Source organism: Alosa pseudoharengus, unplaced genomic scaffold, assembly GCF_046254945.1.
Source record: "Alosa pseudoharengus isolate Yale_2024_CS ecotype anadromous, Long Island Sound unplaced genomic scaffold, YU_APseudo_1.1 YU_APseudo_1.1_scf_23, whole genome shotgun sequence".
Classification (NCBI taxonomy): Eukaryota; Metazoa; Chordata; class Actinopteri; order Clupeiformes; family Clupeidae; genus Alosa; species Alosa pseudoharengus.
The window spans coordinates 16,540,797-16,553,448 of NW_027468685.1; the positions used below are offsets into that span (position 1 = coordinate 16,540,797).

General features: G+C 43.1%; 1 protein-coding gene across 1 annotated transcript in view; it reads left to right on the plus strand.

Annotated features, from left to right (window-relative positions):
• Positions 1 to 11,327, plus strand: part of tinagl1 (tubulointerstitial nephritis antigen-like 1) — a 33,140-nt gene extending 21,813 nt beyond the window's left edge. The window contains exons 9-12 of the mRNA XM_076301811.1: positions 678 to 723; positions 2,354 to 2,477; positions 6,699 to 6,741; positions 7,472 to 11,327. Of these exons, the coding sequence (XP_076157926.1) occupies positions 678 to 723; positions 2,354 to 2,477; positions 6,699 to 6,741; positions 7,472 to 7,639 (381 nt within the window). The 3' untranslated portion in view covers positions 7,640 to 11,327. The remainder of the gene's footprint in view (positions 1 to 677; positions 724 to 2,353; positions 2,478 to 6,698; positions 6,742 to 7,471) is intronic.
• Positions 11,328 to 12,652: the final 1,325 nt, after the last annotated feature.

The following is a 12,652-nucleotide window of genomic DNA, read 5'->3' on the forward strand; positions in this document are numbered from 1 at the left end:
CCAGACTATTCCACAGTATTACTTCCACTCAAATACCACTTCCTGGCCTGGCTACTCAGACTGGACCGCAGTCTTAGCGGGATGCGACATCATACAAGCAATTTGTAGGTCTGTTTATTAATCCGCCAGGCTATATTGGGATATTACCTGCAGTCTGCGAGAGCTCTCACAAAATCCGACCATAAATCAGCTCTGGGAGAAGCTGAGAGCCACACAACACACCCTCTAACTCCACCCTGATGGAGCCACACAACACACCCTCTAACTCCACCCTGATGGAGTCAGCATCGCTACCAAGCCACAAGAATGGGAAGAGGCTCATTGGTGGTGGTTAGTGAGGTTCCCCCTTCACTGTGAAGTGCTTTGATTGTCTAGAAAAGAGCTATATAAATGTAACATGTTGTTGTTGGTGAGGCAAAAAGGGAGTGAGAGAGTGACTGTAGAGGGTTCACAACTATTATTTTAATTTCAGTGCCCCTCAGGCTTTCCTGTAGATATCACATCTAGACTGATGAGGCCAAGAAAAAGGCTATAAATCGCTTTACTTTCACCACCTCAAACATTGTAATCCACAGAGTCAATAACTAAGTGCTATTAAGTCATAGTCATTATTTTGATAATCTGTTATCGCCATAGATTTTTCACTCACTGATTCTGTACACGTCTCATCTTTACAGGAGAAAGAAATCATGAAGGAGATCATGGATAATGGTCCAGTGCAAGGTAAATAAAGTATGTGTGTGTGGTGTGTGTGTGTGTGTGTGTGTGTTCAAGGAGAGTAAGTCCTTAACATTTTTTTTAGGGAGTCATTATTTTAACCAAAGTAAGCATAAAGCAGACACCAATTAGAGATGTAATTGACGTCAGTAAATGGTTCTCTTAAGTTCTAAAAGCCCAAGCATTGAGACATCTAGTTTCAGCATGTTAAAACATCACACCACGCAAATGGCATTCCTCTGAGGAGTAGCGAACTGAAGTGCATCATCTTGATGAATTTGTGACTTGTCCTTTCCCCCCGATGACCCTTGTGCTGTCGCCGCTGGAGATGAGCTAAACTCTGACCCCCAATCATCTCTCTGCTGACACGGAACAAAACCGTATTCCACATTCCATCCTGGTGATGATTCATGGGATGTTAGGAGACACATCCTGTCCTGACCTCTGTATATGCAACATGAGAGAGAGAGAAAGAGAGAGAGAGAGGGAAAGAAAGAATGGACAAATTAACAAATCCTCTCCATGGAGGGAAGAGATTTAGGAAGTGAGAAAACACATACAAATTGAATCAGTCTGAAAAAAACAAACTGTAACACTGGCAGCTATTTACTGAAAGAGATAGTGGAGGGCAAAATGTTGAACAGTCGAACTGAGGACTTCAAAGAGCCATCTCCATCTTCACTCATGGTGTTTCTTTTGGCTGTTTTTGTTTCATTATGAGTCTGTAAATTCAGTCCAAAACAGTCAGTGGTCCCCTTAAACTGTATGTGGCAGTAAGTGTGTGTGTGTGTGTTTGTGTGTGTATGTGTGTGTTAGTGTTACACAGCGATATCTCTGTTCAAATCTCTTGCGGTGTGCATGTAACTATATATGTACATATTTTGTTTTGCCATGGGAAGTAATCTTGGCACACTCAAATGAACTTTGAGGAGAGGTACAGTCAGTCCTCACAATATGATGTCAGGCGCTTTCCGGACTTTGCTTCCAAGCTTTGAAAGTCAAAGAGAGCACAGCTCCGCTAAACTCTTGAGAACAATTGCTACTGAAGGGGTCAAAATGGACCCCAAAATGTACCCCCCCCCCCCAGCCAAAACCCTTCTTTGATCCATTAGGGTGGGCTTATAGCATTACATAATTGTTCTTTAAAACATGCTTCAAAGACAAGCAGTACTTCCGTAGGGGTCTACCTGGACCTCTGTATTATTAAATGTATGTGCACACTAGCTGCTGTTGCTGTTGGCCTCATGATTATAATAATGTGGAAGTGTAGACATTGTGGGACTGAAAATGAGCAGAGGTGCCCTGCCAAAACACACCCAGCTCAATACCCTATTGTTTCCGTCTTTCATCATGACTAAATACATTTCCACTGAGGTTGTTCATGAGTACAAAAGTGCCATATCATGATGAGGCAGACCAAACTACACAACCATTAAAATCCCCCAAGGGGCAGCGATGGTTCATGTAGGAACACGTTTTATTGTGCACATCGTATGTTTGCTTATTTGTGTATTTATTTGTTTTGGGTTTTTTCTGTTCATTTTCATTTACTTGTTTTTTTTTTTTTAATTTGTTTGGTTTCATTCATTGTCATTCACTTATTCACTTTGTTTATTTGCTTGCCGTCATTCTCCAGCCATCCTGGAAGTCCATGAGGATTTCTTTGTTTACAAGAGTGGGATCTATCGGCACACAGACGTGAACTACCAGAAGCTCCCTCATTACCGCAAGCATGGCACACATTCGGTCAGGATCATAGGGTGAGTAGCCTACAGCCACATAATCTTACCTCAGGGTGAGGAGTTCAGCTTTCAAAACAAAAGTAATAGAAATATACACAAATACAAAGGCTTGGGTATTTGTGGATTAAGATTAAAAAAGAAAATCCCATGTTGTTGCAGTCATCATTCATAACAACCATGCATTCATTTTTCACTATAGGTTAAAAATATTTAAATTTTTACATGAACTTGAGGTAGTCAAACAAAGTAAGAATCCTGGCACAAACGTGGGGTACAGGTACTAGTAAATTATTAGTTACAACAGTTTTAGATTCTTGAAAAACAACCATATATCCGTTTTTAACTGAAGTGGTAAATTGGACTTAAGCCATATGCCTTGGTGCTGATGACTAGCTTTTTAACACAGGTAAGGGTAAAAGCCTTTAGTCCTCTGTTTAGACTCCAAAGAGACGCTCCACCGCTCCAGGCTTTCATGTCCCAGACATGCTCTTTGTCCCCAGAAAAATGTGGGCAGACACTACACCTGGATCCCTTCACCTCGGTTGTTACCTCCCACCCCCACCCAACACACACACAGACATACCCCAGCCAGTCCCCCCACCCAACACAGACACAGAAATACCCCAGCCAGTACCCCCTCCAACACACACACACACACACACACACACACACACACACATACCTGTCTGAGAGCAGCAGCCTCACTCTGCGCCCACTTCAGCAGTGCATCAGCACTGCATTCCGTCTCCTAACCACACAGAGAGGAAAACAGAGGAAGGGGGAGAGAGAGAGGTGCAGAGAGAGAGACAGAGAGAGAGAAAAGGAGGTAGAGACAGAGAAAGAGATAGACTTCAATACATTGTACACAATACAGAAAATCAATACATTATTATCATTACCATATCAGTAATGCTTACACAAGCCATAATCAGACACAGCCAGAGAGAGATATAGGGTGGGAAAGGTAAAGAAGAAACACAGAGAGAAAGAAAGAGAGAGAGAGAGAAAAAGAAAGAGAGACAGAGAAGCCAAAGAGTAGGGAGAGTGCAGTGAAAGTGCTAGAGAAAAGGCCACAGTACTGCCTTTAAATTAGGCTGAGGAGAGCAGCAGTTTCCCCCCTGTAAACACATACAGTACCTTTCTGAGTGTGTGTGGACAGTCCAGGTGGCTCCTTCATGATGGCTCAGAGATAGATGGAGAGAGAGATGGAGAGAAGTGGGTCTGTCCTGAGATCTTGGGTCTTGAGATCTTGTCTTGGGTCTGTCATTTAGTAAAGCTACATGAGACAATGAAAATCTGGGTTATACAGAGATATATGTATATTTTATGTCATCTCAAACTTGTGTCTGCTGCTCATCTGTATCACAATGTTAACTTGGTATCTGTTTACATCAGGCTTGTGCAAAATTCCAGAATTGAATTGAAACTGGCTCAATTCTTGAATTGCACTTGCATTTCAATTGAGGTAGCAAACAGGAAGCAGAATTGCAATTCGAATTGTGCACAACCCTGGTTTACATATCCAGACCAGTGTCTCTGTAAGGTAAAGTCAGGGATTTGAATAGTACACAGTGTCTATGTAAAAGATGTATGCAATTCTGTGGGCTGAAGTAAAAGTCGCCATCTTTTTTTCTAACATGAGGCCAACATAATTAATGCCTACCATGACCGTACCAAGCTAGTCAAGGCATGGAAATAAGCCACTGTGCAAAAAGATGTTATTTTGTGGAGTAATGGCATTGTGTAATGCTGCGTAGGACAGCGCTTTCGTAACCCCGTAATTGGATAATGCACTCAACGCTGTTTGAACTTGTGGATTGTTTGCAGACGTGAGCTTATGCCTTGGTTTGTGCCAGTGATCTGGCATTTGTTTTCTCATTGGTCTGAAGTGGAGGGTGGGGTGTGTGATGATGATGTGCTCCACAGTGGATAATGCTCTGACGAGTGTGTGTGTGTGTGTACTGTATGTGTGTGTGGGTGTGGGCTGTGGTGATGCGATCTTTTCTTCTAACTTCGTCGCTTGCTGACGGTGCGGTTCTTTTGGCTGCAGTGGGCTGTGGACAGGAGGCACTGAGTGTGTGTGTGTGTGTGTGTGTGAGGGGGGGGGGTGAAAGGGATGGGTTGAGGTGGTGATTGCGGTGGTCCGAGAGGCAGAGGGCAGGGAGAGATGTTGTGCATAGCGATGAGGGTCGAGGGGGTGGATTTGGGGAGAGACGGGTGGCAGCGCGTCTGTTTGCACGGCTGCAAATCCCACCACGCTGCGTCTGGCTAAGCCCAGGGCCTGGGAAAGTTTGTGGAAAGCACATTGGTGCCCAGTCTGCTGGAAGCGCCATTGTCTGACAGGATGATCCCAAACTGTACCGGACAGGGAAGAATAACGGCTCCCCTCCACCACCACCACATCCACCATCACCATCACCACCACGTCAACATCAGCCCCCCCCCCCCCCCCCAACCCCCCCACCCTAAAAGAGGTCAGGAGAGGGCTGGGGTGGGGGGTGGTGGGGCGACTTTGGTATGTACGTGATTGTTCACAGGACAGGTGTGGGTTAGACTGGGGTGGAGATGAGAGATAAAAACACGAATGAAGGAAAGTGTTGTGGCACTGTGGCCAAAAGCATATGGCTACGGAAAACACTAAACTGCAGTGCCAAATTATATACACTACCGGTCAAAAGTTTGGGGTCACTCAGAAATGTCCATTTCACTCTATTATAGACAGAATACCAGCTGAGATCAGTTGCATTGTTTTTTTTAATCAGGGCATCAGTTTTCAGATTACATTACTGTATGTGCTTACATAATTGCAAAAGGGTTCTCCCAATGTTTTCTCAGTTAGCCTTTTAAAATTATATCAGATTAGTAAACAGAATGTGCCTTTGGAACATTGGATGAATGGTTGCTGATAATGGGAAATGTAGATATTGCATTAAAGATCAGCCATTTCTTTCTATAACAGTCGAGAACCCTTTTGAAATTATGTAAGCACATAATGTAATCTGAAAACTGCTGCCCTGATAAAAAAAAAACAATGCAATTGATCTCAGCTGGTATTCTGTCTATAATGGAGTGGAATGGACATTTCTAAGTGACCCCAAACTTTTGACCGGTAGTGTACTGTAGGTGATGGCTGGGTCTGGGACTTTGGTGACATTCGAGTTGGGGGTAAAGTAGCTGGTCAGACATACCAGAGTTTGGTTGGATGCCTGCAAGTTTAGCAAGAGAAAAAGACCAAGATGTTTTTCCAACATTCTGCTCTCACGTTGAGGAAAAAATTGTTCCCCCCTCAAGGAACACTGCCTCCCACAGCCCCGGAAATAGCACAGGGGAAAGGGTGCTTCGAGATTAGAACATGGCTTTGGACCTGTGTGGGTTTGGAATGGTCTAAAATGCAGTCTTAACAGGCCCTGAGGGCCAATGGAACATTATCCAGGACAAACAGAAAAACAAGACGATACGCAGAATTAGCCGAAACAAGAACAACCGCCACCACCACCCGTGGCCCTTCTTGGCTAGTTAGGGGACTGGGCGCCACTTGACTTGACAATGACGTGCCTTTGACTGGTGGGGCGGGGAGAGTGTTTGTGTGTATATATATGTGTGTTTGTGTGTGTTTGTGTGTTGGTGTATAAGTGTGGGAAGAAGGGCTTCCTGCCTTCTATCGTGTCCTTCCTCTCTCGTCGGTGAAGGAGAACGAGGCATGGGGAATTCCGTGGCGTCACTGGGCAGGCGCTGCGTTTGTGTGCTCTTGCAAACACGTATTTGTGCCAGGAGGCTGTTTGGCAGATGAAAGGTGTTTTGCTCCTTAAGAGAGAAGGGTGGGAGCGAGGGACACCGCCTCGTCGGCATTTCACCCCATTAGTTTCGCTGCTTCGTCCATTCTCTCTTCCTTCCTTCCTCACGCACTCAAAGGGTTTCTCAGGTGTGGACATTCCTGCAGGATTTCTTTTTTTCCAAGAACGGAAAGACATTGGTCAGTCGCATGCCCCAGTGTTCAAAGGTGACAGACACATACCAACAAGCCAATGTATTTTTGTCCTGACAGAGAGACTTCTCCCAAATGACGTTGTTTTTAGATATGGAGCATGACATTGATGGGACAATAGAGTTCATATAGTGTGTCCTGTTTGTGTCCATATTTATAGATATATCCTGTTTTTTATCTTAGAGGGAAAATAAGGTTGATGTTACATTGGGAGTTTTATATATAAATATGTTTATTCCATTACTGTATTTCAGATGGGGAGAGGTGGTAACCCATGATGGAACACGGAAGTATTGGGTAAATCAATTATATTAAAGATTTTGATTTAGGAAGTCCATGTCTTATCATACTATGTAAGCAATACAATCATCTTATTATACAATATATGATTATTGATAGATATTGAGGTGTATGTGAGATATATGTATGCTATAATGGATGAGACCCCATTTTGTTAAGACCCGGTTCAAAGGACGCAACAAAAGGAAAGGGCACATACCATTTAGGAGAAAAAAATTATTTAGCTAATTATATATTTACAAAAATAAGATAATCATGAAGCCATCATAAAAAGTGTGTGTTGTGTGTACGTACATGGGTGGAGATGGAGAATGTAGTGGTACATAAAGACAATGAAGAGAAAACAAAGGCGGCAATATCTACTCTTAACCCTTAAAGGTGTAGGTTTTTGAACGTTCTAAGTTCCGCAACAATTGAAGGTTCTAAAATTCTATGTTGAATTCAATGAACCCAGATATTCTTTAGAACGTTCATTTCTCAACATTCCCGTCACACTGGTGTGACGGTACTCCTTTAAGGGTTAAATCCAGTATCCCATCAATACCCACAATACAGTCAACAACCTTTTATAGGCACACAGGTGTACAGCAAATCAATAGGAAAAAAATTGAACTAAGGTAAAGAGGCAGTGCAAACATTAATCAAAAAAAGCAAAAAGTTACGAATGGTAAGGTTGTCACAATTGGTCATTTTCTCATATGCTTCTTATTCTCCTTCCTCTTGACAGCTTGCCGGAAACTCTTGGGGCAAAGACTGGGGTGAGAACGGCTACTTCCGGATTGCCCGCGGGGAGAACGAGTGTCAGATCGAGGCCTTTGTGATCGGTGTGTGGGGACGTGTGACCATGGAAGACATGCACAACCACCACAACCACCATCACGGCCGGCGCAAGTAGACGCACGCTCCAGACACTCGCCCCCGCCCTTCTGTCAAACTTCCACAATCCCACCTTTCCCTGGCAACTCCTGAATGGCTGCCTTATCGACGCAGGGTTATCATAGAAGTCCTACAACCCCCCCCCCCCCCATCACCAAACCCAGTGGAATCAGCCAAAAACATATTCCCCAAAACTGAACAAAACAACGTCGTCAGCATACACACAACCCCTCAGCAGTTAACCTCTCAGGACACACTGCTATTCCAAAGAGCATCTATGATGATGATGTCGTCAGCCTTCCTTGTGTGTGGAGAGAGCGCAATTTCCCCCACTGTTCCTCTTTCACAGCTGCAATGTACAACTCTTCTCCTATTGTTATGGCTTCACGCCAATATCGAAAAAGCTGATCTTCGGATCGCTTTCGGATCACAACGTTTATAGCTGCCTCTGTGTCATGCAATGATAGTCGCTAAATGTTGTAACCTCCTGGTGGACAGTTGGGACAATTGTAAAACCCAGTCGAGATTAGGGCAACTGCTACAATATAGAGGGCCTCTAGTTGGGTAAAGTACTCACCTGTGTTTAGATTTGGCAGTGAATCTAATGTTTCTCCAAGTACCACTGCAATTTCAATGTGTATTCGTATGTGTGTGAAAGAGTGTGTGTGTGTGTGTGTGTGTGTGTGTGTCTGTATGTGTGAGTGTGTATCACTAAACGACCTGAATGGTCACATATTATTTTTCTGACTCACTTGTACTTCATATCTGTCGTAGAGGATTGGCAGACCACTAGTTGGTAAACACTTCCCACATTCCCCCAAACCTAGAGCTCAAACACACTGGATAAGAACAGAGGGTTACAGTAATATAAGCTTCTCAATCAGAGTTGGAGTTGACCAATAATTTATTACCAAACCATAGCCTAGATGTGAGTACTCTATAATATTGTTATATAAAGTTATCTATCTATATAAATATATATGGATATGATTTTGTGGTAGCTCTGCTCATTGGTAGAATGTAGACCCAAAAAAAAAAAAAACAACCTTCACCCTTCATAAATAGATCTCCATGTAAAATCACGCTGGCTTTAGTTATCTAGTCTTCAGACTCGTGTAAATATGATGGATGAGGTCGTAAATCAAGTTATGCAAAAACAGCGCTTGATGGTTACGGCCACATTCCCCATCTGAGAAAAACATGACGGAGCGATTGAGGGATAATTGTTGTGGAGACGAGATTCCGATGGTTTCTGCCGGAGGACCACCTGCTTTACATTCCCTTAAAAGCGCTCTCTGCAGACCGAACGCCAGCTGCACACCGACCATATATCACAGCCTTGACGTTTCAAATGTTGGTCCTGTCACTCATTCCAATTTGGTGAAAGATTAAAGAAAGACAGGAGAACAGGTAGACAACAATGATTAAAAGGTTGCTTGTCTGGAGCCCTGAGAGCTCTCTTGTCGAGCAATTATGTAGGAAGCAGTGTCAGTGTAAGAGATGTTTCAACAACTTGATTCACTTGGAAACCAAAAAAGAAAAACTACGATTTGGCCTCTCTTTGATGCAAATCGAGCTTATTTGTATTATAGTCTTAATCTGTTATCCTGTAAAGTGTTAAAGGAGTCAAGTATTAACCTTACAAGACCATTGCTGTTTACTTTCACCTTTGCTGTATTTTTTTTCTTTTTAGTGATTGACCTCTGTGGGAAAAAAAACGGTGCTTTTTTCGCTTTTGTTGCATTTTGTTTGTTTAGAGAGCAGTACAATGACCACAATGACCAGTACAATCTCCCCTGTGTCACATCACTCCACTGATTCCAACTACTACAGTATGCGATGACTGCAATGGAACAATACAGGAAAAAAACAAACAAATGTAAACACTCTTACATCTGATACCAGTTTATACAGTCAACAGGAGGCACAGAGCAGATGTTTCAGTTTGGCTAATATCCACCAATGAGAGTGGGCTGCCGTGACAGTTATTGTTCACCAGTCACTGAGACTGTTAGAGTTGCCCTTTGACAAAGAGTGCATGTCCTATGCATGTGTTGACCTTGCTGTCATGCAATGTTTTTCTTCCATGAATGGCCCACGTATTTGCCCTTCACCCCTATCACCATGCCTAACCATAGCAACATGCACACACACACGCATCCCCCTAACACATACTTCTCTCTCACTGGTAGAGAGAGGTAGAGAGCAAAACTGACAGAAATGCGCGCGCACACACACGCACTCACACACACACACACACACTCAAGTCACTGACACATACTTGCTGATCATCACGCATACCAGGGCCGAATCCCAAGAGTTTGGTTTGGTGACTATTCCAGGTAAATTAACCTAGAGTAAGTAGTAAACTTCAAGAAAAAGAAGAGAGAGCCCTATTACTCAGAGTTAACTTATCCAGGCTAGTTTGGGATTCTCATACAATTCAAGTGGTATGCAAAGAATTGATTAGGAATGTTAAAGCAATGCTGGAAAACAGAAAATGAACATGGAAGTATGCCAAATCCCCTCCGTGGCCTTACAGAGGCTTTAGATGGACTATCCGTCTGGTCTGGTCTGAGTGGATATGTCACACAAGCATTAACATTTACTCACTTACTTTTTGAGACCCTTGCATCTCCAAAAGTGAGATTGGAGGATAAAAAAAATATTAAGGAATGCAACAAACAAAAGTTATTTACTTTTTGCAACAAAAAAAAAGAGACAACAACAAACAATACAGTGGCCTTTCAGGGGTTTCTAGAGCCTCAATTGCTATGGAATTAATTGCATAACATAGATGCCGTTTTGACATTTAAGTAGCCGGAGATGTGCAGAACCATGTCTTGAACTTTTCTTTTGTAATCTAACGCACGCACTGAATGTGCACAATAGTCTGACCTGTTACAGTTCGTTTTATAACCATCACCATTTCCACTGAGTTCTTCTTCCTCTTCTTTTATGAGGCAATCAGAGATCACTGCCACACCAGTGGCTAACTGTTTCTTGTGTGAGCAGCCAGTTTCTCTTTCAAAGTATTCTAATAAAGAAAATATCTTTGGTACCACATTCTCTTTGTATTTATTTTTGTATCACATTGCCATAATAAGCTATGTTAGCTACCGCTGGGCATTCCACACATGGATACCAATCTTCCAGTACATTTGGTTCATAGACAGTATGATGTAATCCCCGGCCCCTTGCCCCATCCTGGCGTTTTTGTTTTAGCCGTTGAGTCCATTTTCCCATCCAGCCATCCAAGAGCTCCTTCCCTTGTAGGGATAAACTGGCCCTGCACAGACTAGATCAGCGGAATGAGCGCAATTGAACCCAAATCATGCAGAGGAAATCATTGGCATCTCGCCGGCCTTTTTATCCCCAAAGTCCCACCCAGTGCAATAGGAACCCTTTGGTTTTGGTCCAGTTTAAGGGAATCTCCTTGAGACAAAAATTATCAGACATTGTGCTTGCCTTTTGCTCCTCTGTAACCAAACTTTTCTTTTCATGCTTTTGTTTCAAAACCACATGTATCACGTTGTGAATGTCATGCCATTGTGATAATCCATGTTTATTTAAGGACTAAAGACTGTGTAAAAAGTTGTATACTTTTCGCTTTTCTTGTACAACATGCATCATCTCTTCTGTCTTTTTGCACTCAAAGAAAGACACTGTAGTGTTCACAAACAAACAATAAAGTCCTCCCAATCCAACATCCAGTTGTTCTCTAGCATCTTACTGTGAAATCCTGTGTACTCAGAAGACTAAAAAAAACAAAAACAAACATATTGTTGCCCTAAACTTGGTCCTTCTAAGAAATGAGGCCCCATCCAAAGCATTTCATTAAGAACCTGCATTATTCAACAAACTAAGCTACGCGCTAATGCTATTCCAAACAGCTCCGGGCCAACACGGGGTCCCGGTAAGCACTCGGCATGCAGAAATGGGGAGAGCTGCTGCCCAGTCGCAGCAACCTGACCCACTCAGCTCACTCACTCGTCCACCTCGCCCGCCTGCCACGGTTGGCACGGGGCCGCCGCCAGGGGCCGAGGGGCACCGCGGGGTAGAGGTGAGGCCGCGGCGGGGAAATTGTGCAGTAGACGGGAGAGAGTTGTGTCAGCTCATTGCCCGGGCTGAAGCTTAAACGCCAGACCATCCGCACTTGGCAGCAAACCACCAAACGGTGGGATGGTGTGGGCATTTGGCCTTGGAGTGCTATTTGTGCTTTCATAATTTTCCTGTAGGCTAGCTAAACAAAAACATTTGCCGATACTGTGGAGGCAGTGGTGTAGTCTAGTTAGCTGTAGTGGGCATACTGTGATGTCTTATTAGCTGTAGTGATCAACCCCAAAAGTTAATATGTATCCTTGCCTATTTTAAGTGGGTATACTGAAATGGTGATGCTTTTTAAGTGGGTATACTGTGTAGTCCTGTGTATCACATAGACTACACCACTGTGTGGAGGGCCACAATACATCTACACCCTTACACACACTGACCAACTTATTATCTAATTCTGCACAAGATTTTCATACAGTAATCAAGTGTTGTGATGTGATTGCGCACCAAAGCAACACCCCACACATCTACAGTATTACTGCATTTAACAAATACCACATACATATTTAGCACTTTAGTTGATTAGAGCAGAACAGTTTTATTTGTTTGTGTTTAGGCTACCATAATATTTCAATAGCCTCAAGAGGAACAGGCAAGAGTGGGTACTCTAAAGAGGCCACTAGCTTTTCCTGTTGACAAGAGTCAGGGTTAGAGAACATCCAAACATATAAACAACTGACTAATATGATATGGAAGCAGTCCAATGTCAAAACATTCCTTGAGATATTTTTACTAATTTTTACGTTCTTTTTTTGGTGGTTTAGTTAAATGATGCATGAACATATTCATGTCTAAGATACAGCAGGCATAATGCTGTTGGCACACTGATGGCATTCCTGACCGATGCCAAGGAAAAGGTTTCCAGAGTTTTCCCAGGATACTAACTGCCAACAATAGCACTGTCTTGCACAGTAGGAGT